At 53.7% G+C, this 22,596-nt stretch overlaps 1 protein-coding gene across 1 annotated transcript in view; it reads right to left on the bottom strand.

Annotated features, from left to right (window-relative positions):
* Positions 1 to 22,596, bottom strand: part of LOC146812188 (bactericidal permeability-increasing protein-like) — a 445,329-nt gene that overhangs the window by 105,368 nt on the left and 317,365 nt on the right. The window contains exon 12 of the mRNA XM_085619207.1: positions 6,274 to 6,316. Within this exon, the coding sequence (XP_085475333.1) occupies positions 6,274 to 6,316 (43 nt within the window). The remainder of the gene's footprint in view (positions 1 to 6,273; positions 6,317 to 22,596) is intronic.

The following is a 22,596-nucleotide window of genomic DNA, read 5'->3' as shown; positions in this document are numbered from 1 at the left end:
CCACCGAACTCCCTCCACGGACCGCTACTGCTAAGCCTATCGACTAATGAAAAGCCACAGTTTACAATGGACAATGACACAAGTTAATGAAACAACTGGGCGAACAGTGGGCAGAGTTTCACGTCCATACCTTAATACAGCATGCCTTGCAGAGCAGCACATGCACTGCCAAGGTTCGACCTAAAAAGAAGATCCTGCATTGGCTCAGTGTGGTAGAGCTAGTGGTGCGGGCACTGCAGCCAAGAAAGCGCCGCCGGGATTTTATATAAAAATTGTATACACTGGTAGGGTCTTTGTCTCCAACGGATGGATGTTTTGTAGTTGAGGGGAGGGGCACCGGAAGCATTAAGTGTGTTGGTCTGTGCTTTGCAAACCTTCATGGAGCTTCTCTAGGAGTGCATCCCAGGTATCAGAAATTGGGTATTTGTGCAAACCTTTTACTTTGTCCCTATGCAGTACTGTACTCTCCGCCTGTGCCCAGGCCACCATGGATAGTGGGCATGTGGAAGCGGCATGGGGGTTTGACACTTCCACTAGCCACTTCGCCAAGATGAGGGCCAGGTCCATTAATTGTGCCATTGTTCTATTTTTCTTAGTGTGATGAATGATACCCGGAAACCATACCTCCCAGGCGTATTCTACAGGAGGACCGGTACATCGTGTCAGATGTGTGGTGATATCCCATCAATATCCTGTCAATGATGGGCAGGACCAAAGCATATGCAGGAGCTCTGCGTCAGGGGCAAGGCAGCAGGGACAGGCTGAATCGGCACTGTTAAAATATTGGTTTATTTTACGGGAAGTTAAATAGGTTCTATGTTATATACAAAACTGTATTAACTTAAATCGGGCATTGCGGTACACTAGGGTGGGGTAAGCTAATAACGCCTGCCATTTTTTGTCTGTAAAATTGCATTCCAAGTCTGTATCCGAGTGCCAGCGCAACGCAGTGTGGGAGGTAGCTGTGTGTGTGTTTAGGGAGCGAGCAAGCCAGCCATCGAGTCAGGTGACTACTGTTCCCATGAAGTGTAGATGTTGCATTGTAAGATGCTGTATGCAGTCCTAGTACTGACACAGCATTTGGACAAAGGAAGCGTGTAAGAGGAATTGACCCGGTGGAAGATCAGAATCCGTTAGCAGTTCTTCTATGGATAGGAGGGCCCTAGCTTGATATAAGTCACCTACACTGTACAGGCTTGCAGGCTTGCAGTGAGCCAGGGCCCCAGTTCCCTGAGGGAAGCTGATGTAGATAACTGTGGCATAAGAAGTAGTGGAAGTGCAGGGGCATAAGGTATCACTGATCCAGTGGTCAAAGTGGGGGAAACAAAGTAGCGGAACTGTGGGAGGAGAATCAGAGGGCAGGAATAACCCAAGGATTGGATCTGTGGGCGGAGTCAGAGGTGAAGCCAGAATGCACAACACATCAAAATCTTTAGTATTTGTTTGGCATTTCACTGACCAGTTACAGCTTATTATGTTATTCAATTCAACCAATGGATACACATGATTATTTAAGGTTTAATATGAGTTATTGACATTAAAATACATTCACAGAGTGGGACATGTTTCCAATCACAGAATGTCCCAAATAGGCTTAAAAGTGGAAGCACATGTCATTTGTCTCCGAGCCATGGAGTTTCTGTCATCAGCACTTCTCCCTTTTTTCCACAAGAGCAGTTCAAACATGAATAGCAAAATATCCTAGTTTGCAAATGTTTTTTATAAAATTATGGCTGTGCTGTATTTGACACATAACACAACACCTGCTACATATTATAACAAGTTTAACTAATACATTGTTTGTAGTTCAAACGGATCAAAAGTTACAAAAAAATGTGACTTGTGTTGCCACGAAGTGGACAGCCCTTTGCAAAAGTTGACTGATCACCTTTCTCACTACTGTATCTGTATGTTACACTTTTACTAATAAGGCGAAATCTTCCCAGAGACTGTTAGCATGTGTAAAATGTCAAAATAATAAAGTATCAGAAAATATACTCCATTACGCAGCAGCCTTTTTTTTGCTGCATAATTTAGTCAACACTACGCATGCTTTTGTCTTCCTTTGCTGCACTATTCCAGTGCCCCCAAAGCAGGCAGCACATGTTAAAAGTGCTTGTGCATGAAGCAGAGAGACTGTGAAGTTTGCGAACTTAGTTTGGTGTGCATACAAATCCTCCATTGCCGATGCCTGGTGAGTTGCAGCTACTACTGCTAAAACAAGGCCAATGGAGGTACCAAGGAGTTAGGTGCGCTGACCTCAAGGGCAGGGCCGGCTTTAGCGCTGGTGATGCCCTGTGCAACAATGTTTGTTGGTGCCCAACAATGACCACCTCTGCCACAGATTCCCTCACTGTGCCTCCTCATGAGAGAGGTCTGGGGTACTGAGTCATGAAGGCTGAACCTGGTTCCCTAGTTGCAAATTCGGCAGCTCTGCCCATGGTGTCACATCCTCTCCCCCACTGAACGCCATACTGCCCCACTGAGAGAATCACGCACTGCCTTCAACTACAACCCAATTGTGTCCCGCTATAAACACCTGGATGCGACTGAATTCAAATTACACACTAAACAAGAGCAATACGCTGCCTAAAAAATAGTACCAATATCATGGAAATAGCAAACACTCGTAGGGAATGTAAGATTAAGTAAAGCAAGTAAAATTTAAGCAGGAACAACATGGTTACCATAATGCTTTTACACTCACTATTCAGAAAACAGTGAGTGCTTTTGCCTGAAAAGTTAAGGACATGACTACATTGCTTATATCCTTAAAAAACGTAAGCAGTATAGTTTAAAAAGATCACATCCATGAACACAGACCTGCGGTACACATTTCGTTTACCAATCCGCCCATCAATCAGGCATTGCAGTACCTCCAGGAATGATGTATTTCCCCACCTGGGGAAAACAATGCTGTTCAAAGAAATAGAAGAAAACAAAAGCAGCCCTTCACTGGCAAACTCTGCAAAGTGACACTAATGTATAAAGGGACACTAATGTGTTTGGGTGTGAATAAAATCAATCTGGCCACTTTGAGACCACTCTGTCTTGCTTTATTTTGTCTTTTATTTATTTTTCATGTCTTGAACCTTACATTCCCGAGGCAGCACTGTGGAAAAGAAAAATGTCAGAAAAAGATGAAAAAAGGGTTTTTATTTTTTGGATCCATTTTACAGGGGAACAAATAATCAAAAGGAGGAAAGAGAGGGTGGGAATCTTTTCTTGAAGTCACGGTTTTCAGTAAGTGAGGAGGAACTTGTCATAAAGATAGTAAATAAGAGGAAGAAAGAGAGGTGGGGGAGCTGCCAGCGGCAGAACAGAAGTGGACACTGTCTTTGTCTTCTCTGGGAAAGAAGGAAAAACCTTTCCCTTTTCTGCCTGCCACACCCGTCCCCGAATGGCCACAAACGCTGAGCCTTCTCTGCAGGCCTTGGCTATTTCTGCCGTCCTGGGACGAATGTTCAAAATAAAAAAGTAGGGAAACAGAATCTATTGAATAAAAGAAGTAAGGCAGCGTGCCCTGCCGATCCCGCCCACTTCGACCACTGCACTGATCGGGTAAGACATAAGGTCATGCGAAAGCATCGGCATGCAACCATAGTATTAGCTCTCCTGGCAGTGGCGCACTTGCCAGGAGGAGGTGAAAAATGTTAAGCAATCTTTCCAGGCCCCATTGGGGAGGAGGGGCCGCAGTGTCTTCCAACTGACAGCCAATGAACCAGCACGCCACCCACTGCAGATGCGAGCCCAGATAATACTTTTCAAAGTTAGGTACAATGGGGCAGATTTACAAGAAAGTGACGCATCTGAACAGATGCGTCACTTTCCCTGCGCCACCCTTAGAAACCCTTGCGCCACCATAGATGCGCCGTATTTACAATACAGCGCACTATGGCGCAAGGATTGACAGATGCGTCAGAAATTCTGATGCATCTGTTGGCGGAAAAGTCACGCATTTGCTGGAGTCGTGTCGCAAGCACGACGCAACTCCAGCAATGCATGTTGAGGCCTATTCCCACTACACTGCGTCACTACTTACACCTGCTCGAAGCGGGCATAAGGTTTTGACCCAGTGGCGTCCTAAAAGTGGCGCAGTGAAATCTTGTAGATTTCACTTAGTCACTATTACGAGGCCTTCCTGCGTGGGAACGCCCACCCTGCATACATTATACCTGACGCAGGTATAATGTGACGCAGGGCTTTACAACATGACGCATCTCCCTCGATGCGTCACGTTGTAAATAGGCCGCATTGTTTGCGCCGCTGTTGCATCAAAGAAGTGACGCAACTGCAGCGCAAAAGTCACGAAAGGGGCTTGTAAATCTGCCCCAATGAGTCCACTGCAGTCTACCGGGAGACGGAGCATGGTAAGTGCTACACTGCGATCCGTATTGTGCCATATAAGGTTGCCTATCAAGCATTCCAAGAAGCAAAAGAAGGGCCTGTGTATATCTGCACTCTGCCTCTCATGTTTTCATTTTTTATCAATTACTTTTTTATCCTTTCCAAATCAGTGCTCCGAAGTGATTTAGTGCAAGAGGAATGCTCGAAATAACCAAATAGATACTTGTGTATTTGCGCAAAAGGAAGGTGTGGTCACTGGAAAGAATACATTGTATTTATGAACTTTTTTGTGATTTACAAGCAGGATGGGAGAGGTTAAGGCAATATGTCCATCTGATTTATATGAAAATGCTGAAGTGCTCCATAGTAAAAATAATTTTTCCCTTCTCACAACTTCTCACAAGATTGCATCATTCATTACGTCCTGCTTATTGCTAGACCACTTAAAGGTACACACAGATTCCAATATTATTAGCTCTTTAATGCAGGGTTTGTTGGTTTATTTAGGATTTTAATTCACAGTCCAAACTTTCATAATCCGACTAGGTCGTTTTCTTTCATGTTTACTACCAGGGAGAACACAAAAAGGTGGTGGGAACGGTGGATGGAAATAAGTCAATGCCCATTCAAAGAAGCTTCCTAGCCATCGCAGGTTTTTAAGGGGATCATTCAATGCCATGGCCTCTTGGATTCTTTGTGCTAGTTCACCTACGAACCGACCATATTAATAAGGATAGAAAATTAAGTAAGAAGAATTCCTGATACTTAAGAGAGTTGGGTCTTAAGTGTGGTTTAGAGGTGTGCACTAAAATCATTTCCATCATTTTTAGGTCTGCCTGGGACTGTGCAGGCACTGCCGCTTGCAACGATCTATTATTTCTATTAAAAAAAAAAATACAAGCTAAGAAAATAAAAACAATATGGCTCAGCTAGCGTTGAGCGTGCCATTGCACTTTTTTGTTTTGTTTTTTACTTTCAGCCATGTTGCAGAGCATTTGCTCTGCTGTTCAAAATGGCTAAAAAAAAGAGTCTAGACCTTATGGTTTTGCCAACGCTTGTTATGAATAGAGTTTGATTTAGATGTTAATTAAGAATCTCACTGTGCAGAGCTCCCTATTTCTCATTTTCATATGCTGTATATGGTTCACTGCAGGAAATGTTCTTTGCATTCTGGGACTTGTAGTTCTGTTTATGTTATTGCAGATCAGGGCTGAGAAGCAGGGACTGGACGAGCCAATTATGAATGGACTGCAGAAACTTGAGAGCGCGTACTATAGGCTAATACTAAGATGTGGGAGTTCTTCCACCTGTGCTATTGGTCTGAAGCTTATCCCTTTTTAGGTTTCGCCTGTACAGCGCTTGTCCTGTGCTTGAGAAACCTATTGTTTTTAATATAAACTTAAAAGGGACTTACATCTCGCCTCCTCTCTTTCCTGGCTTCTCATTGGTTCCTGTGCGTGCCACTTACCTTTCCTCCATTTCTATTGGCTGCAGCATATTTACCTGTATTTAGCAATGCTTGTTTCCCGCCTGCTTCTCCCATCAGTGTCCTGCAGCTGAAATACTGTTAACATCTGCTTTGGTGGAACTATATTTTCATAAAGTTTTTCCTTTTACTTTTGCGGCATATTTATGTAACAATGTATCACCCGGAAAGATTGCGTGATTTGCATAGAATCACAGGATGTTCCGCAGCACAACAGAGACTCGAACTGGGATCCTCACTCTTGAGACAGCAGCTCTGGCCACTGTGCCACATCCTCTTTACTCCTGTGTTATCTGTCAGGGAGCTCTTTCCTTCTCCCGGACCATGATTGATGGAAACAGCTCTTTATTCATTACATAGGGGAAACCGCAGTATTACCATTGCTTGTCATATGAGACTCTGATGATTTAAATCATAAAAACGTTTTAATGAGAACTCACCGAGAATGGGCCAACATCAGAATGTTTCAAGGTTAGCTCTATCCTGCAAGAAAATGCATTGTGTTAACTCCCCATCAGGGATATCGTGAGCAAATTTAAGTAGGGAGATGGCAAGGAATATGATAGTAATTGGCAATGCGAAGAAAAGGATTTGGAATCCTTCTCAAAGTCACATTTTGCAATCAAACACACTTTCGAAAAGGATAATAAATGAGTCTCAGATGGAGTGCTGATCCTTACTCAAAATGATTCACAAAGCAAGATTTATGATTTGCCTCCTATGATGCTCAAACCTGCGAAGCTTAGTGAGTGCAGCACCGTTGAAAGCACACCTCATGCCTATCAGACATGGATATTCAGATTGGAGGGGGCTGGACCTGGATGTGATGTGTGTGGCAGAGGAGCAGGGCACCGCAAGTGTTGGTACAGGGAGGCCCTCCAATAAACCTACAGCACGAGTAGGAATCAACTTTGTTTTTCGTGTAAAATAGGTTGATTTTGTTTTAGAAATGCACTCACATTTTTATATGGTTAATATGTGTTTCCACTGGTGCAGTCTTAGGCCTCTCACTCTTTTGAGCAAAACTTTGTTGACATTAATGAAGGAGTAGGCATACTTTTTAAAAATATTTATTTATAACTTTACTAGATAAATCCATGTCAGCAAGGACACAGACCTCCACTCATGGACTGTAGTTTAACAACCTAAGGTGTTGTACCCGTGTTAGACCTGTCAGCCCTTTGGGTGGTCCCTCCTCATCATTATTTATTTTGTCCCACTTTTGCCTCAAACCCTGTTAGTATTTTTCCTTTTTGGGAACCACCAGACTTTTTCGTATTGATGCAGATTCAGGGAGCCATTTTAGCTACCCCTGGAACTTCTGTCTGAGGGCCTGGAGCACAAAATGGTGGCCACCCATTGTCACCTGTGACATCACTGGAACCTACTAGAACCTTCTGCAACATTCTGGAACCCTGTGACAGTTGGAGGCGGTTTGGAATGTTGGGAAGCTAAGCCAGAGTTGACAGTTGGAGCTGGCAGTTGGCACCTGACTGGTGAAGAGAGAGGAGCAGAAACCTGAAGGAGGAAGGAGTGAGGCAGCAGGGGTGGAAACTTGTGCCTGGAGTGGGGTCCATAAACCCACCCTTGATACTAGTCCCTACTGACTGAGCCCAGCCTGGAGCCCTGTGTGGGAGAAAGCAAGAAAAACCATCTTAAGGACCTGGACAGCAGCAACAGGCCTTCAAAGTAAAGAACAGCAAGTACCTGACCTGGTTACTGGTAACTACCTGAAGTCCGACGTCGAGAAGCCTAGAGACCTGGAGCCCGAGGTGGAGAAGCGGCGCTGACTGGAAAGCAGACGTCGTACCCGGAGCCGCCAGAGGTCGAGAGGGGGCGCCGACGGAGGTCGTGGAGAGTACCAGAGGTCGTGGAGGAAGACACCTGAGGTCGAGTGTGCGGCGTCGACGGGGGAGTGAAGTCCGCCCTCCGGAGTCGCCGGAGACCGAGGTGAAGTGTGCCGGAGGTCGGGAGTGGAGATCGCACTCCGGAGTCGCCGGAACCTGAAGAGAATCGTGCCGGAGGTCGGGAGTGGAGGTCGCACTCCGGAGTCGCCGGAACCTGAGGAAAGGAGCACCGGAGGTCGGGAGTGGAGATCGCACTCCAGAGCCGTCGGAAGTCGACATCGAGCCAAGACTGCCCGACGTCATCGAACCGGAGGTCGACATCGAGCCGAGGCCGCCGACATCGAACCGGAGCCGCCCGAAGTCGACATCGAGCCAAGATTGCCCGACGTCATCGAACCGGAGGTCGACATCGAGCCGAGGCCACCGACATCGAACCGGAGCCGCCCGAAGTCGACATCGAGCCAAGACTGCCCGACGTCATCGAACCGGAGGTCGACATCGAGCTGAGGCCGCCGACATCGAACCGGAGCCGCCTATCGACGTCGTCAAGAACTGACATTGCGCCGAGGCCGCCGACATCGAACCGGAACCGCCTCACGGCGTCGACACGACTCCAGCGGCGTCGGAGCTTCATAAAAAGGGCAGTAAGTGGAATAGAGGGCGCCTAAGGCCCTGTGGAGCCCTGGGAGACTATCCTAGGGGCTAGAGAGGTGCTGGAACCAGCTTGATTGTGCCAGGGGTGAGCTGAGACTAATACAGAGGGGTTGTGTAGTGTGGAAGAGCCAGATCTCTAGATTCCCCCTTGATCTACCTCAGTTTAGGCCTCAGCTTTGTCCAAGCCAGGGAGTATACCCCTCAGGTCATCCAAATCTCTACAAGCTGGGATTGGGTCAAATCATCCCATAGTACCTCAGGAATGTGAACTGATTTTCAAGTGTCACTGTTGGCTTTTATTATTTATTGAGGGCACTGTATTTATTGTATTTATCCTATTTATTGCCTCACAGTATTTATTGTTTCACAGTATTTATTGTCGCACAATATTTATGGTCTCGCAGTATTTATTGCCTCATAATATTTAATTGCCTGTTATGTAATGCACTTATATTTATGCATTGATTATTTATGATGTACCTTATTTATTGAATCGTTAAGACAGTATTTATTTGACGTACCCTCCCACAGAAAAAGCCTTGTGTACTGTGATTGTATTATTATTTATTTAATCAGCAACTAAGAGAAAAGAAGATAAAGAGATATATTTTCAGTATAATTTTTAAGGTGTAGTGTCGTTTTTGGAACGGATGCACGCATGGTTATTGTGTGGGTATGGCGTATGCTTAACACGGTGCCTTCCTTACCGCTCGAGCCAAGCTACCACAGCGTGTCTGGGAGAACACCACCACCACCCTTCCGGTGTGGGAGTGGGTTTTTCTAACATGATTGGTGTTCAGCGGCGGGATTGAGCTGTGCCTGCGTATACTCGACAATAACTGTGGGTAGTCCATAGGCCTACACCTGGAGTTTTCTCAGAGCGGCCTTCCTAATTGTGAGTTTTTGTTTTTCCAAATTTACTCTGGTGGTGGGAGGAGGTATTATATAAGGTACCCCCCTGCATAGCTACTGCAAATAACTGTCCTCTGACCTGAGTGGGCAAGATGGAGTTTGTACTGGAGAATTTAGAAACGTACACTGTGGCCCAACTCAGGGAGTTTTGTCAGCGGGAGGGGGTGTATTGTCCCCCAGGAGCAAAGAAGGGTGCACTCCAAACCAGCTTGAGGGCTTGGGGGGAGGCACGACGAGAAAGCAAGGCTGAGGAGGAGGACAGGGATAGAGAGCCCGACAGTGAGGGAGCTGGTTTGTACCAACCTGAGGTGGGGAACCTGTTAGCGGGGCCCAGGACACTTTCCAGGAAGGGCAGCAGTGCCTCTAGCGGTGGCTTGTCTGAAGTGGAGTTAACAGACCGGAGGGAGAAAAGACAGCTCACATGGGACTTAGCAAGGCTGGAGAAAGAGAAGGAGGAACAGAGGATGGCTCACGAGTTAAGGCTGAAAGAGATAGATCTTCAAATCCTAAGAGCTAGGGCACACCCTGTTCCTAATGGCGGCAGCAAAGACCAAGAGTTCACTAGGGAACCCAAACCCTACTTGCCGAAGGACATAGTAGCTAGCTATGGGGCGGGTGACGATATCGCCAAGTGGCTAGCGGCCTATGAGGTCTCGTTAAGGGCCCATGGGGTTCCAGAGAAGTATTGGGGAGGGGGATTGTACAAGTACATGCCTCCAGCTGCTGGGATGCATTATTGGCCCTCGAGGAGGATGAGCAGACCCACTACCCCACCATGAAAGTGGCGCTCATACGAAAGTTTGGACTAACACCCGAAAAGTACAGACAGAAGTTCCGGGGTAGTCACAAACTGGGCACACAGAATTGGGTGGACTTCCTGGACTATGCAAAGAAGGCACTAGAGGGTTGGATTCAGGGCAGTGAAGTGAGGAACTACGAGGGGTTGTTTGATTTAGTACTGAAGGAACACCTGCTCGAAAAATGTTTCCCTGAACTGCGTCAACACCTGGTGGATAGCAAGCTGACCAATCCCCGGAAGCTTGCTGAGGAGGCGGACATTTGGGCTAGTACCCGGGTGTCCACAAGGGGGACTGGAGGGGATACTCAAAAAGCCGGACAGGGCGCCCCCCAGAAGAAAGAGGGAGGGGAAAAGAAAAAGGAGTTCTCCAAAGGCCCCCAAAATAATTTCCAAGGAAAGGGAACAGGATTCACCCCTAGGGCTAACCCACCCAGAAACCCTAATCCTGGCCAGAGTCAGCAGCCAAGGGTTGTCCATTGCTTCGAGTGTGGTGGCGTTGGACACTATAAGGGAGATGCGAAGTGCCCGAAACGACCACGCCCTCCCATTGGAGGAAAGGCCCCCGGAGTAGCTAGTGCAGTGCTCGGGGAGGAGATGCCCTTAACTAAGGAAAGGGAGTGGGCGGGTGTCACTTTAGTGTCCCGGGAGAACGGGAGATGGTTCCTAAGATCCAGGTGCCCGCAAATACCGTAAAGTATGGGCAGTGGGTCACCATCAACGGCCAAAGAGGGGAGGCTCTGAGAGACAAAGGAGCCAGTATGACTATGGTACGTAGCCAACTGGTGTCTCCAGAGCAGGTAATTCCCGATGTACTCCACCCAGCCGCGATGGCTGACGGCAAAACAGGCCACTATCCGGTGGCCGAGTGTTGGACCCGGCCTCGTGGCGTGGTCCTTAACCCCGTGGATTGTGCCCGTTCCCCGCCCCACTTTCACGGGCCACCCTTCTGAACTGCACCGAGGCCCTTCATCCTGAGCTGCACGAGGTCGCATACCCCTCGTGGCTCCGCCATCTTGTTGGCATCCACGTGACTCTGTGCACCAGCCAGCGCGACCCCGCTCAATCCGGCCTCGACCCCAGCGAAGCCCCGACATCGAGGCACCACGAACTGGCCAGGGGGTGCCGCAGGAACCATTCATCGCCCCCGGCGGAGGACAGTATCGATGGGACCCCCAACTGTCCTCCCCTCTCGAGGTGTGATCGCCCTGCAACTCCCTTGGGCCTGGCGCCTCTCCTGCTGGGCGTCTGGCCACCTCCACCCGGCCTCTCCGCCCCCCCCCGGGCGCCTGGGTCCGGACATCAAAGGGCTCCAGACCTATATCTGGGGCGACCCCGCCACAGATCGGCAGTTGTATCCCGGAGTCGAGAGCCCTGCTGATTGAATCGCGGCTGACCCTACGGAGAAGAACTCTTGTCGGAACCATCACGAGCCCTGCTGACTGCGTCGCGGCTCCTTCTTGTGAACCACCTGGAACATCGGAGCCCTGCTGACGCTGTCGCGGCCCAACCTCGCTGAAACCTCCCTCGGAGCCCTGCTGACGACGTCGCGGCTCGAGCTGAGCAGAAACCATCTTGAGAGCCCTGCTGATTGGATCGCGGCTCTCCACGAACTGTACGCCGGAGCCCTGCTGACGCCGTCGCGGCTCGACCCCTCCGAGATCCGGAGGACCTCCAGCTTGAGGATAAGACCTGGGCCCCAGGTACCCTCGTACCGCACTCCTGCCAAAGACTGTCCCGCTACCCCTACCCTTCCAAAGAGACACTGAGACTTTTGGTGGATCCCTCGATCCCTTCGTGTAAATATTGACCTCGTAACCTTTTTATTGCTGATAAAGAATTGCTTGTCGTGAGACAACCTCCTTGAGTCCTGTGTGGTGGTGTTACTGTGCTAGTACGTCATAGGAGAAGGATCTCTCAGAGGACTTCTCGGCAGCGCTCGGCTACTTCGTACAGTGTGAGGGCCCCCCTTGGTGGTCTCGCCGACTCCTCGGGGTCCGCCTTCCAACATTTGGTGGCCAGCGACGGGATCCGAGCCGAACGCAGTACGTACCAGCCAGTACCCACTAGCTACCCATCCAAACGAACAGTAATCATGAGCAGCCAGGAAAACAACGCGACAATGGAGTTCCAGCCCGAACGGCTGGAGGAATATACGCACAAAGAGTTAAAACAGTTCTGCAAAGACAAAGGCATTGCAACCACCGGCCTAGGTACCAAAGAGGAGATGCAGAAAGCTCTGAGGTCATGGCTGGAGGCCGGGGCAGGCCCCTCCCAGGAAGAAGGTCCCTTGCCCCTGACTGAGACCACATCAACCGCACTGACTCCGGCAACCGGAGGAAGAAAGAGCCTAGAAACCGGCCTCTCCGAAGAAGAAATACGAGAGCGGGAGAAGGTCCGGAACCACGAGCTAGAGCTCGCACGACTGCGGCTGGACGGCGAACTCCAGCTGGCAGAAAAGAAACTGGCCCTAGAGCAGCTATGGCTTCAAGAGGAGATAGAGGAGAAGAGACGACACCGGGAGTTGGAGGAAAAGAAACTGACCCTTGAGCACGAACGCAGTCTCAAGGAGCTCGAAATCAAGGCCAAGAACGGAGGGACCAACACCCCCAGTACTAGAGACACTCTACCGCCTTCCGAGACCAAGGTACATATCCCGAAAGAGGTCGTCAAGGAGTACTACAAGAATGACGACATCCAACAATGGTTCAAGGCCTACGAGGTGGCCATGACCTCTCATCGGGTGCCCCGAAAAGACTGGGGCGCGGGCCTGTGGGGGCGGTTCCTGAGTGAGGGTCGAGACACGCTGCTCCAGCTGCCAGAGGAGGTGATGACCTCCTACGATCACATGAAGGAGGCCCTGCTCACCCGCTACGGGCTAACCGCGGAAATGTACCGCCAGCGGTTCAGAGACTGCAAGAAAATCCCGGGTACCACATGGGTGGAATATGTGGACTTTTTCAGTCGGGCCCTAGAAGGGTGGATCAAAGGTAGCAAAGTAACCACCTACGGGCAGCTGGTCGACCTCATCGTGTGGGAACATCTCTCCAACAATTGCTTCGTGGAACTGAGACAGCACCTCCTTGACAGCAAAATGACCGACCCGCGAAAACTCGCCGTCGAGGCCGATCGATGGGTCAACTCCCGGGTCCCCCGGAACTCAATGGGGGAGTACCAGAGGAACCCCACCGGACCCCCCCGCCAGCGTGGTGGAGGGGGAGGGCCGAACAGGAACCGAGACCCTCCCGCCGGGGCCCCCAAGGAGCCCCCCTCGAGGGCCACCGCAGCAACAACTCTCCCCGAGCCTAGCCTGAAGGGGGGCGCCCCCGGCCAGACCCGGACCACGGCCACCAGTAACGTGCTACGGCTGCCAACAAACCGGACACTATGCCAGCGATCCGGTCTGCCCCCTGAACCGAAGAAACGGGGCCGGCGGGCCCCCGCCCCGACAGCTGGCGGCCGCCGCCCTGGGAGAAGGAGAAGAGGAAGAGGAGACCCTCGACCGAGGGACCACTGAATGGGAGCCGGCAGCCATGTCCCTGGTCTGCCTGGGTAGCCGAGAAATGGTACCCTGCACCCCCATCCCAAGCAACACCCAGAAGTACCGGCAGCAGGTCACGGTCAATGGACAACGGGCCGAAGCCCTTCGTGACACCGGCGCCAGTGTCACCGCTGTCCGCTGCCACCTGGTGAACCCTGAACAGATTCTACCGAATGTGCCGGGCCCCGTCCGGACGGCCGACAACAGCGAAAGCCTGTGCCAGATGGCCCTGGTCCCCTTCGAGTGGGGAGGGGTGACGGGCCTGCTGAAGGTGACGGTACGCGACGACGCCCCTGTCGACTGCCTCCTGGGGAACGACTTGGAGAGTTCCCCCTGGGCTCAAGTAGAGCGACGAGAGCACCTCCGAATGCTGGGACTATATGACTGGGCCTGCGCCATCACCCGGTCCATGACCGCCCGGGACCCCCGCTCATCCTCGGCCTCCGGGGCCGCCCTGCCCGAGGGGCTCGCACCCCCTCCCGCCAGCAGCGAGGAGGAGGCGGACACCGACCCTGGACCTAGTGAATCCTCCTCCGAAGAGATGGCTTCCCCGTGCGCCCTACCAGAGCTGACACAATGGCGACACGAAGGGGGCCCCACCCGGGAGCAGTTCCAACAAGAGCAGCAGTCCTGCCCCACTCTCGAAGGGGTCCGCCAACAAGCATCCGCCCAAACCAACGGGGACCAGACCGGCACCCACTGGGTCTACTGGGCCGAGGGCCTGCTATACAGTGAGCAAAAAGTGGCAGAACTCGGGGCCAGCCGAGTGTTGGTGGTCCCCCTCCGCTTCCGGGAGTTCCTGCTCAACCTGGCACATGATGTGCCCCTCGCCGGACACTTGGGGCAAGACAAAACGTACAGCCGTCTGGTGACCCACTTCTACTGGCCCCGGATGCGGAGAGACGTGGACAACCACTGCCGGTCCTGCCAGACCTGCCAAGCCAGCGGGAAGACGGGGGGTCGGGTCAAGGCCCCCCTCCAACCCTTTCCAGCCGTCAGCACCCCGTTCGAACGGGTCGGAATCGATATCGTGCGGCCCCTGGACCCCCAGACCGCCCTGGGCCACCGCTTCATCCTGGTCCTCGTGGACCACGCCACCAGGTACCCGGAGGCGGTCCCGCTAAGAACTATAACGGCCCCCGTGGTAGGCCGGGCCTTAATGGGGATCTTCTCCCGAGTGGGATTTCCCCGCGAAGTGGTGAGCGACAGAGGCACAAACTTTATTTCCAGATACATGCGGTCCCTGTGGCAGCAATGCGGGGTCACATACAAGTTCACGACCCCCTATCACCCTCAGGGGAACGGACTGGTTGAGCGGTTCAACAGAACATTAAAGGAAATGATCCAGGGCCTGGAAGAGCCCCTCAGGCGGAGATGGGATGTCCTGCTGCCGTGCCTCCTGTTTGCCTATCGGGAGGTCCCGCAGAAGTCCCTGGGGTTCAGCCCGTTTGAACTATTGTATGGACACCCGGTCCGCGGACCGCTCAGCCTGGTCAAGGAGGGCTGGGAGATGAAGCCCCAAGGCGCCCCTCCTGACGTCTACCGATACCTCCTGACCCTCCGAAACCAGACCCGCAAGTTCCGAGCCATGGCCGAAGCCAACCTCGAGGCCAGCCAGGAGGACATGAAGCGGTGGTACGATCGGAACTCCTCTACCATAGAATTCGAGCCAGGTCAGAAAGTATGGGTCATGGCCCCGGTTGAACCCGGCGCCCTCCAGGACAAGTGGACCGGGCCCTTCAAGGTAGTGGAGAAGAAAAGTCCCGTCACCTACCTGGTCGACCTGGAGTCCCCCCGGACCCCCCTCCGGGTCCTACATGCTAACAGGCTAAAACCCCACTTTGCCCGGACCGAACTGAGCCTGCTACTGGCGACCGACGAGGGGGGCGAGGACGACTCCGAGCCCCTGCCCGACCTCTTGCAGTCCAACGTCCATGATGGATCGATCGAAGGTGTCCAACTCGCCTCTTCCCTGACTCCGGAACAGTGCAACGACTGCCAGCAACTGCTGCGGGACTACGCAGCCCTCTTCTCCCTCACCCCGGGGGTGACCCACTGGTGCGTCCACGACGTCGACACCGGGGAGAGCCCCCCCGTGCGACACAGAGCCTACCGGGTACCCGACCGAGTGCGGGCCTGCATCCAGGCCGAAGTAACGAAGATGCTGGCCCTGGGGGTCATCGAACCCTCCGACAGCCCGTGGGCCAGGCCTGTCGTCCTGGTGCCAAAGGCCGCAGCTCCCGGCCACCCCCCAGAGCTACGATTCTGCGTGGACTACCGAGCCCTGAATGCAGTGACCAAGACGGACGCCCACCCTATACCCCGGGCCGACGAACTCATCGACCGCCTAGGGGCCGCTCGCTACTTGAGCACGCTGGACCTCACCGCCGGGTACTGGCAAATCCAGCTCACCCCCGGCGCCCAAGAAAGATCCGCCTTTTCGACCCCGGATGGGCATTACCACTTTCGGGTGATGCCCTTCGGAATGAAGAACGCCCCGGCCACTTTCCAAAGACTGGTGAACAAGGTTTTGGCCGGGCTTGAGGCCTTCAGCGCGGCCTACCTAGATGACATTGCCGTGTACAGCAACCACTGGGCATAGCACCTACTTCACATTAAAGCCGTCCTGGCCGCCCTCCAGCGGGCCGGGCTCACAATCAAGGCCAGCAAATGCCAGATCGGCCACGGATCCGTGACCTACCTGGGCCATCAAGTGGGGAGCGGGCAGGTGGCCCCTCTCCAACCGAAAATAGATGCCATCCAGGCCTGGGAACCCCCCACTACCCAGACCTCTGTCCGGGCCTTCCTGGGTCTCACCGGATACTACCGGCGGTTTATCCGGGACTATGGAAGCATTGTTGGCCCCCTCACAGAGCTAACGTCCAAAAAGCAGCCCAAGAAGGTGCACTGGACACCCCGCTGCCAAGCAGCCTTCGACACCCTAAAGACAGCAATGTGTACTGCCCCGGTGCTGCAGGCCCCTGACTACAATAAGGAGTTCGTGGTGCAGACGGACGCCTCCGAGTATGGGATCGGGGCCGTCCTGTCCCAAGCCGATGAAAAGGGGCTCGACCGACCAGTGGCCTTCATCAGCCGACGGCTACTGCCCCGAGAGCAACGATGGAGCACCATCGAGCGTGAGGCCTTCGCTGTAGTGTGGGCCCTCAAGAAGCTCCGGCCCTACCTCTTTGGTACCCACTTGCGGGTCCAGACCGACCACCGGCCCCTGCGGTGGTTAATGCAAATGCGGGGCGAGAACCCCAAGCTGCTGCGGTGGTCCATCTCGCTACAAGGGATGGACTTTGACATTGAACACCGGCCCGGCAATGACCACGCCAACGCCGACGGCCTGTCCCGCTTCTTCCGCCTTGACGAGGAGAATCCCCAAGGAGATGGGTGACTCTCCATGCCTTCGGCTGGGGGGGACGCCTGTTGGACCCGGCCTCGTGGCGTGGTCCTTAACCCCGTGGATTGTGCCCGTTCCCCGCCCCGGCCTTCACGGGCCACCCTTCTGAACTGCACCGAGGCCCTTCATCCTGAGCTGCACGAGGTCGCATACCCCTCGTGGCTCCGCCATCTTGTTGGCATCCACGTGACTTTGTGCACCAGCCAGCGCGACCCCGCTCAACCCGGCCTCGACCCCAGCGAAGCCCCGACATCGAGGCACCACGAACTGGCCAGGGGGTGCCGCAGGAACCATTCATCGCCCCCGGCGGAGGACAGTATCGATGGGACCCCCAACTGTCCTCCCCTCTTGAGGTGTGATCGCCCTGCAACTCCCTTGGGCCTGGCGCCTCTCCTGCTGGGCGTCTGGCCACCTCCACCCGGCCTCTCCGCCCCCCCCCAGGCGCCTGGGTCCGGACATCAAAGGGCTCCAGACCTATATCTGGGGCGACCCCGCCACAGATCGGCAGTTGTATCCCGGAGTCGAGAGCCCTGCTGATTGAATCGCGGCTGACCCTACGGAGAAGAACTCTTGTCGGAACCATCACGAGCCCTGCTGACTGCTCCTTCTTGTGAACCACCTGGAACATCGGAGCCCTGCTGACGCTGTTGCGGCCCAACCTCGCGAAACCTCCCTCGGAGCCCTGCTGATGACGTCGCGGCTCGAGCTGAGCAGAAACCATCTTGAGAGCCCTGCTGATTGGATCGCGGCTCTCCACGAACTGTACGCCGGAGCCCTGCTGACGCCGTCGCGGCTCGACCCCTCCGAGATCCGGAGGTCCTCCAGCTTGAGGATAAGACCTGGGCCCCAGGTACCCTCGTACCGCACTCCTGCCAAAGACTGTCCCGCTACCCCTACCCTTCCAAAGAGACACTGAGACTTTTGGTGGATCCCTCGATCCCTTCGTGTAAATATTGACCTCGTAACCTTTTTATTGCTGATAAAGAATTGCTTGTCGTGAGACAACCTCCTTGAGTCCTGTGTGGTGGTGTTACTGTGCTAGTACGTGATAGGAGAAGGATCTCTCAGGGGACTTCTCGGCAGCGCTCGGCTACTTCGTACAGTGTGAGGTCCCCCCTTGGTGGTCTCGCCGACTCCTCGGGGTCCGCCTTCCAACACCGAGGTTCCCTTTGAATGGGAGGGGGTGGCAGGTTCACTTTGAGTTGCCGTAAGCCCTGCCGTGCCAGTCGATTGTCTGCTGGGGAATGACATGGAGCACAATGCTTGGAAGGAGGTGGAATACCGGACTCATACTGAGATGCTGGGTACACCTGACTGGGCCTGTGTGAGCACAGGGTCCGCGACTACCCGGAGAGGGAGTTCGTTCAGGCTGGAGCCTGGAACAAAGGCCCAGCCAGCTGCCAGTCAAGGGAAGAACCGAGGACAGGAGGAGCCTGCCTCGGCGTCCACACCCCGTAGGACGGATAGGCCACCGGAGGTGGTGGACCAGGAGTCTGTGGTGGGGGATGTTACCAAACTGGAAGACCTACCCATCCCGGCCGAGTGGCACGTGGAGGGAGGCCCGTCCAGGGAGGAATTCTGCCAGGGCCAGAGGGAGTGCCCTACCCTTGAGGGGCTAAGGCGACAGGCCAAAGCCCAGGCAGCAGGGAACATTGAAGGGAACTATAGTGTTTACTGGGAGGATGGCCTCCTCTACAGTGAACCCAAGGCACCCCTACATGGATCGTCACGAGCCTTGGTAGTCCCTCAACGTTATCGAGCCTTCCTTCTGGAGTTGGCTCACGAGATCCCCTTGGCAGGACACCTGGGGCAAGACAAGACCTTCGCTCGTCTTGTCCCACACTTTTATTGGCCTCAGATGAAAGTGTCGTCCGATACCTACTGCCGGACATGTGTATCTTGCCAAGCCAGTGGGAAAACAGGGGTGAAGCTGAAAGCTCCCCTGGAACCACTTCCTGTCGTTAGCACCCCCTTTGAAAGGGTGGGCATCGACATTGTGGGTCCGTTAGATCCGCCTACGTCAGCTGGTCACAGGTTTATCCTGGTTCTGGTGGATCATGCCACACGGTACCCAGAGGCAATACCTCGGAGGACCATAACAGCACCTGTTGTGGCTAGGGCCCTGATGGGAATCTTTACCCGAGTGGGTTTTCCCAAGGAAGTTGTGTCCGACAGGGGGACCAACTTCATGTCAGCGTACATGCGGGCCATGTGGAAGGAGTGTGGAGTGACCTACCGGTTCACAACTCCTTACCACCCCCAGACCAATGGTCTGGTGGAGAGGTTTAACAAAACCTTGAAAGGCATGATCAGAAGTCTGCCTGAAAGCCTGCGGAGGAAATGGGACGTCCTCCTACCCTGTCTATTGTTTTCCTACAGGGAAGTGCCACAGAAGGGAGTGGGCTTCAGCCCCTTCGAGCTTCTGTATGGGCACCCTGTACGTGGACCTCTCAACCTGGTGAGAGACGGATGGGAAAGAACTCCCAGAAAGCTTCCCCAGGATGTGGTGAGCCTCATGCTGGCCTTCCGGAGCCAAATGGCTAAGTTGTGGAAGCAAGCTTCTGACAACTTGGAAGCCAGCCAAGCAGTAATGAAGGCGTGGTATGACCACAATGCTCACCCGGTGGAGTTGGAGCCTGGCCAGAAGGTGTGGGTGATCGAACCAGGAGAGCTTAGCGCCCTCCAGGATCGCTGGTCAGGACCCTTTGAGGTGTTGGAGAAGAAGGGTAAGGCTACCTACTTGGTGGATCTTAAAACCCCTCGTCAGCCCCTCCGGGTGCTGCACGCCAACCGCCTCAAACCCCACCACGAGAGGCCCGAAGTCATCTTGATGATGGTGACTGACGGAGCAGAGGACGTGGAAAGCGAGCCTCTCCCCGATTTGTTTGCGTCTCAATAGAAGGATGGGTCGGTGAAGGGAGTGATTCTCTCCCCATCTCTAACTCCTGAACAGCAGGAGGACTGCCGCCAGGTCCTGGGGCAGTACTCTTCGTTGTTCTTCCTTGTCCCGGGTAGGACTCACCTGTGCGTCCATGACGTGGACACAGGAGACAGCCCACCTGTGAAGTCCAAGATCTACCGGATGTCAGACAAGGTGAAGGCCAGCATTCACAGTGAAGTCACCAAGATGCTGGAGCTAGGAGTGATCGAACCTTCTAGCAGCCCCTGGTCCGGTCCGGTGGTACTAGTACCAAAAGCTGCACCACCGGGTGCCCAACCGGAACTGAGGTTCTGTGTGGACTACCGGGGACTGAATTCAGTAACCAAAACTGATGCTCATCCGATCCCTAGGGCGGATGAATTGATTGACCGGTTGGGAGCTGCCCAATATCTAAGTACCTTTGACCTTACTTCTGGGTACTGGCAGATCTCTTTGACTGATGGAGCAAGGGAAAGGTCAGCCTTCTCCACGCCCAATGGCCACTACCAGTTCTGTGTGATGCCCTTTGGGCTCAAGAACGCACCTGCCACGTTTCAGCGCCTGGTAAACCAGATCCTCACCGGAATGGAGAGTTTCTCTGCTGCTTATCTGGATGACATAGCCGTCTTCAGTAACAGCTGGGAGGATCACTTGCGTCACCTGCAAGCTGTTCTCCAGGCCCTGAGACAAGCTGGATTGACGATCAAGGCCAGCAAGTGCCAGATCGGGCAGGGGTCGGTAGTGTACCTTGGACACTTGGTGGGTAGGGGAGCGGTGCAACCCCTCCAGGCGAAGATCGAGGCCATCATGGCCTGGGAACCCCCCAAGACACAGACTGAGGTCTGAGCTTTTCTGGGCCTCACGGGATATTACCGCCGCTTCGTGAAGGGGTACGGTACCATTGTAGCCCCCCTCACGGAGCTCACGTCCAAGAAACAACCTCGACGGGTAGTCTGGACGGAGGCTTGTCAGCAGGCCTTTGTGAGACTGAAGAAAGCAATGTGCGAGGCCCCGGTCTTAAGGGCCCCAGACTTTTCCAAGGAGTTCATTGTCCAGACGGATGCATCAGAACATGGCATTGGGGCAGTGTTATCGCAACTCAATGAAGAGGGTCTGGATCAACCTGTGGTCTTCCTATCCCGGAGACTACTTCCCAGGGAACAGAAGTGGAGTGCAATAGAGCGTGAAGCCTTTGCAGTGGTATGGGCTCTGAAGAAGTTGCGGCCATACCTGTTTGGCTCGCACTTCCTGGTTCAAACCGACCACAGACCCCTTCGTTGGCTGATGCAGATGAAGGGGGAGAATCCCAAGTTGTTGAGGTGGTCTATCTCCCTACAGGGAATGGACTTTCAGGTGGAACATCGGCCTGGAGTGGACCACGCCAATGCAGACGGTCTCTCAAGGTATTTCCGCCTTAGTGATGAGAACTCCCAAGGGGTTGGGTAGCTCTCCCCACTTTCAGCTGGGGGGGACGCGTGTTAGACCTGTCAGCCCTTTGGGTGGTCCCTCCTCATCATTATTTATTTTGTCCCACTTTTGCCTCAAACCCTGTTAGTATTTTTCCTTTTTGGGAACCACCAGACTTTTTCGTATTGATGCAGATTCAGGGAGCCATTTTAGCTACCCCTGGAACTTCTGTCTGAGGGCCTGGAGCACAAAATGGTGGCCACCCATTGTCACCTGTGACATCACTGGAACCTACTAGAACCTTCTGCAACATTCTGGAACCCTGTGACAGTTGGAGGCGGTTTGGAATGTTGGGAAGCTAAGCCAGAGTTGACAGTTGGAGCTGGCAGTTGGCACCTGACTGGTGAAGAGAGAGGAGCAGAAACCTGAAGGAGGAAGGAGTGAGGCAGCAGGGGTGGAAACTTGTGCCTGGAGTGGGGTCCATAAACCCACCCTTGATACTAGTCCCTACTGACTGAGCCCAGCCTGGAGCCCTGTGTGGGAGAAAGCAAGAAAAACCATCTTAAGGACCTTGACAGCAGGAACAGGCCTTAAAAGTAAAGAACAGCAAGTACCTGACCTGGTTACTGGTAACTACCTGAAGTCCGACGTCGAGAAGCCTAGAGACCTGGAGCCCGAGGTGGAGAAGCGGCGCTGACTGGAAAGCAGACGTCGTACCCGGAGCCGCCAGAGGTCGAGAGGGGGTGCCGACGGAGGTCGTGGAGAGTACCAGAGGTCGTGGAGGAAGACACCTGAGGTCGAGTGTGCGGCGTCGACGGGGGAGTGAAGTCCGCCCTCCGGAGTCGCCGGAGACCGAGGTGAAGTGTGCCGGAGGTCGGGAGTGGAGATCGCACTCCGGAGTCGCCGGAACCTGAAGAGAATCGTGCCGGAGGTCGGGAGTGGAGGTCGCACTCCGGAGTCGCCGGAACCTGAGGAAAGGAGCACCGGAGGTCGGGAGTGGAGATCGCACTCCGGAGCCGTCGGAAGTCGACATCGAGCCAAGACTGCCCGACGTCATCGAACCGGAGGTCGACATCGAGCCGAGGCCGCCGACATCGAACCGGAGCCGCCCGAAGTCGACATCGAGCCAAGATTGCCCGACATCATCGAACCGGAGGTCGACATCGAGCCGAGGCCACCGACATCGAACCGGAGCCGCCCGAAGTCGACATCGAGCCAAGACTGCCCGACGTCATCGAACCGGAGGTCGACATCGAGCTGAGGCCGCCGACATCGAACCG

This window comes from Triturus cristatus, chromosome 7, assembly GCF_964204655.1.
Source record: "Triturus cristatus chromosome 7, aTriCri1.1, whole genome shotgun sequence".
NCBI classification, from domain to species: Eukaryota; Metazoa; Chordata; class Amphibia; order Caudata; family Salamandridae; genus Triturus; species Triturus cristatus.
This window is presented reverse-complemented; position numbering and strand designations above follow the sequence as displayed.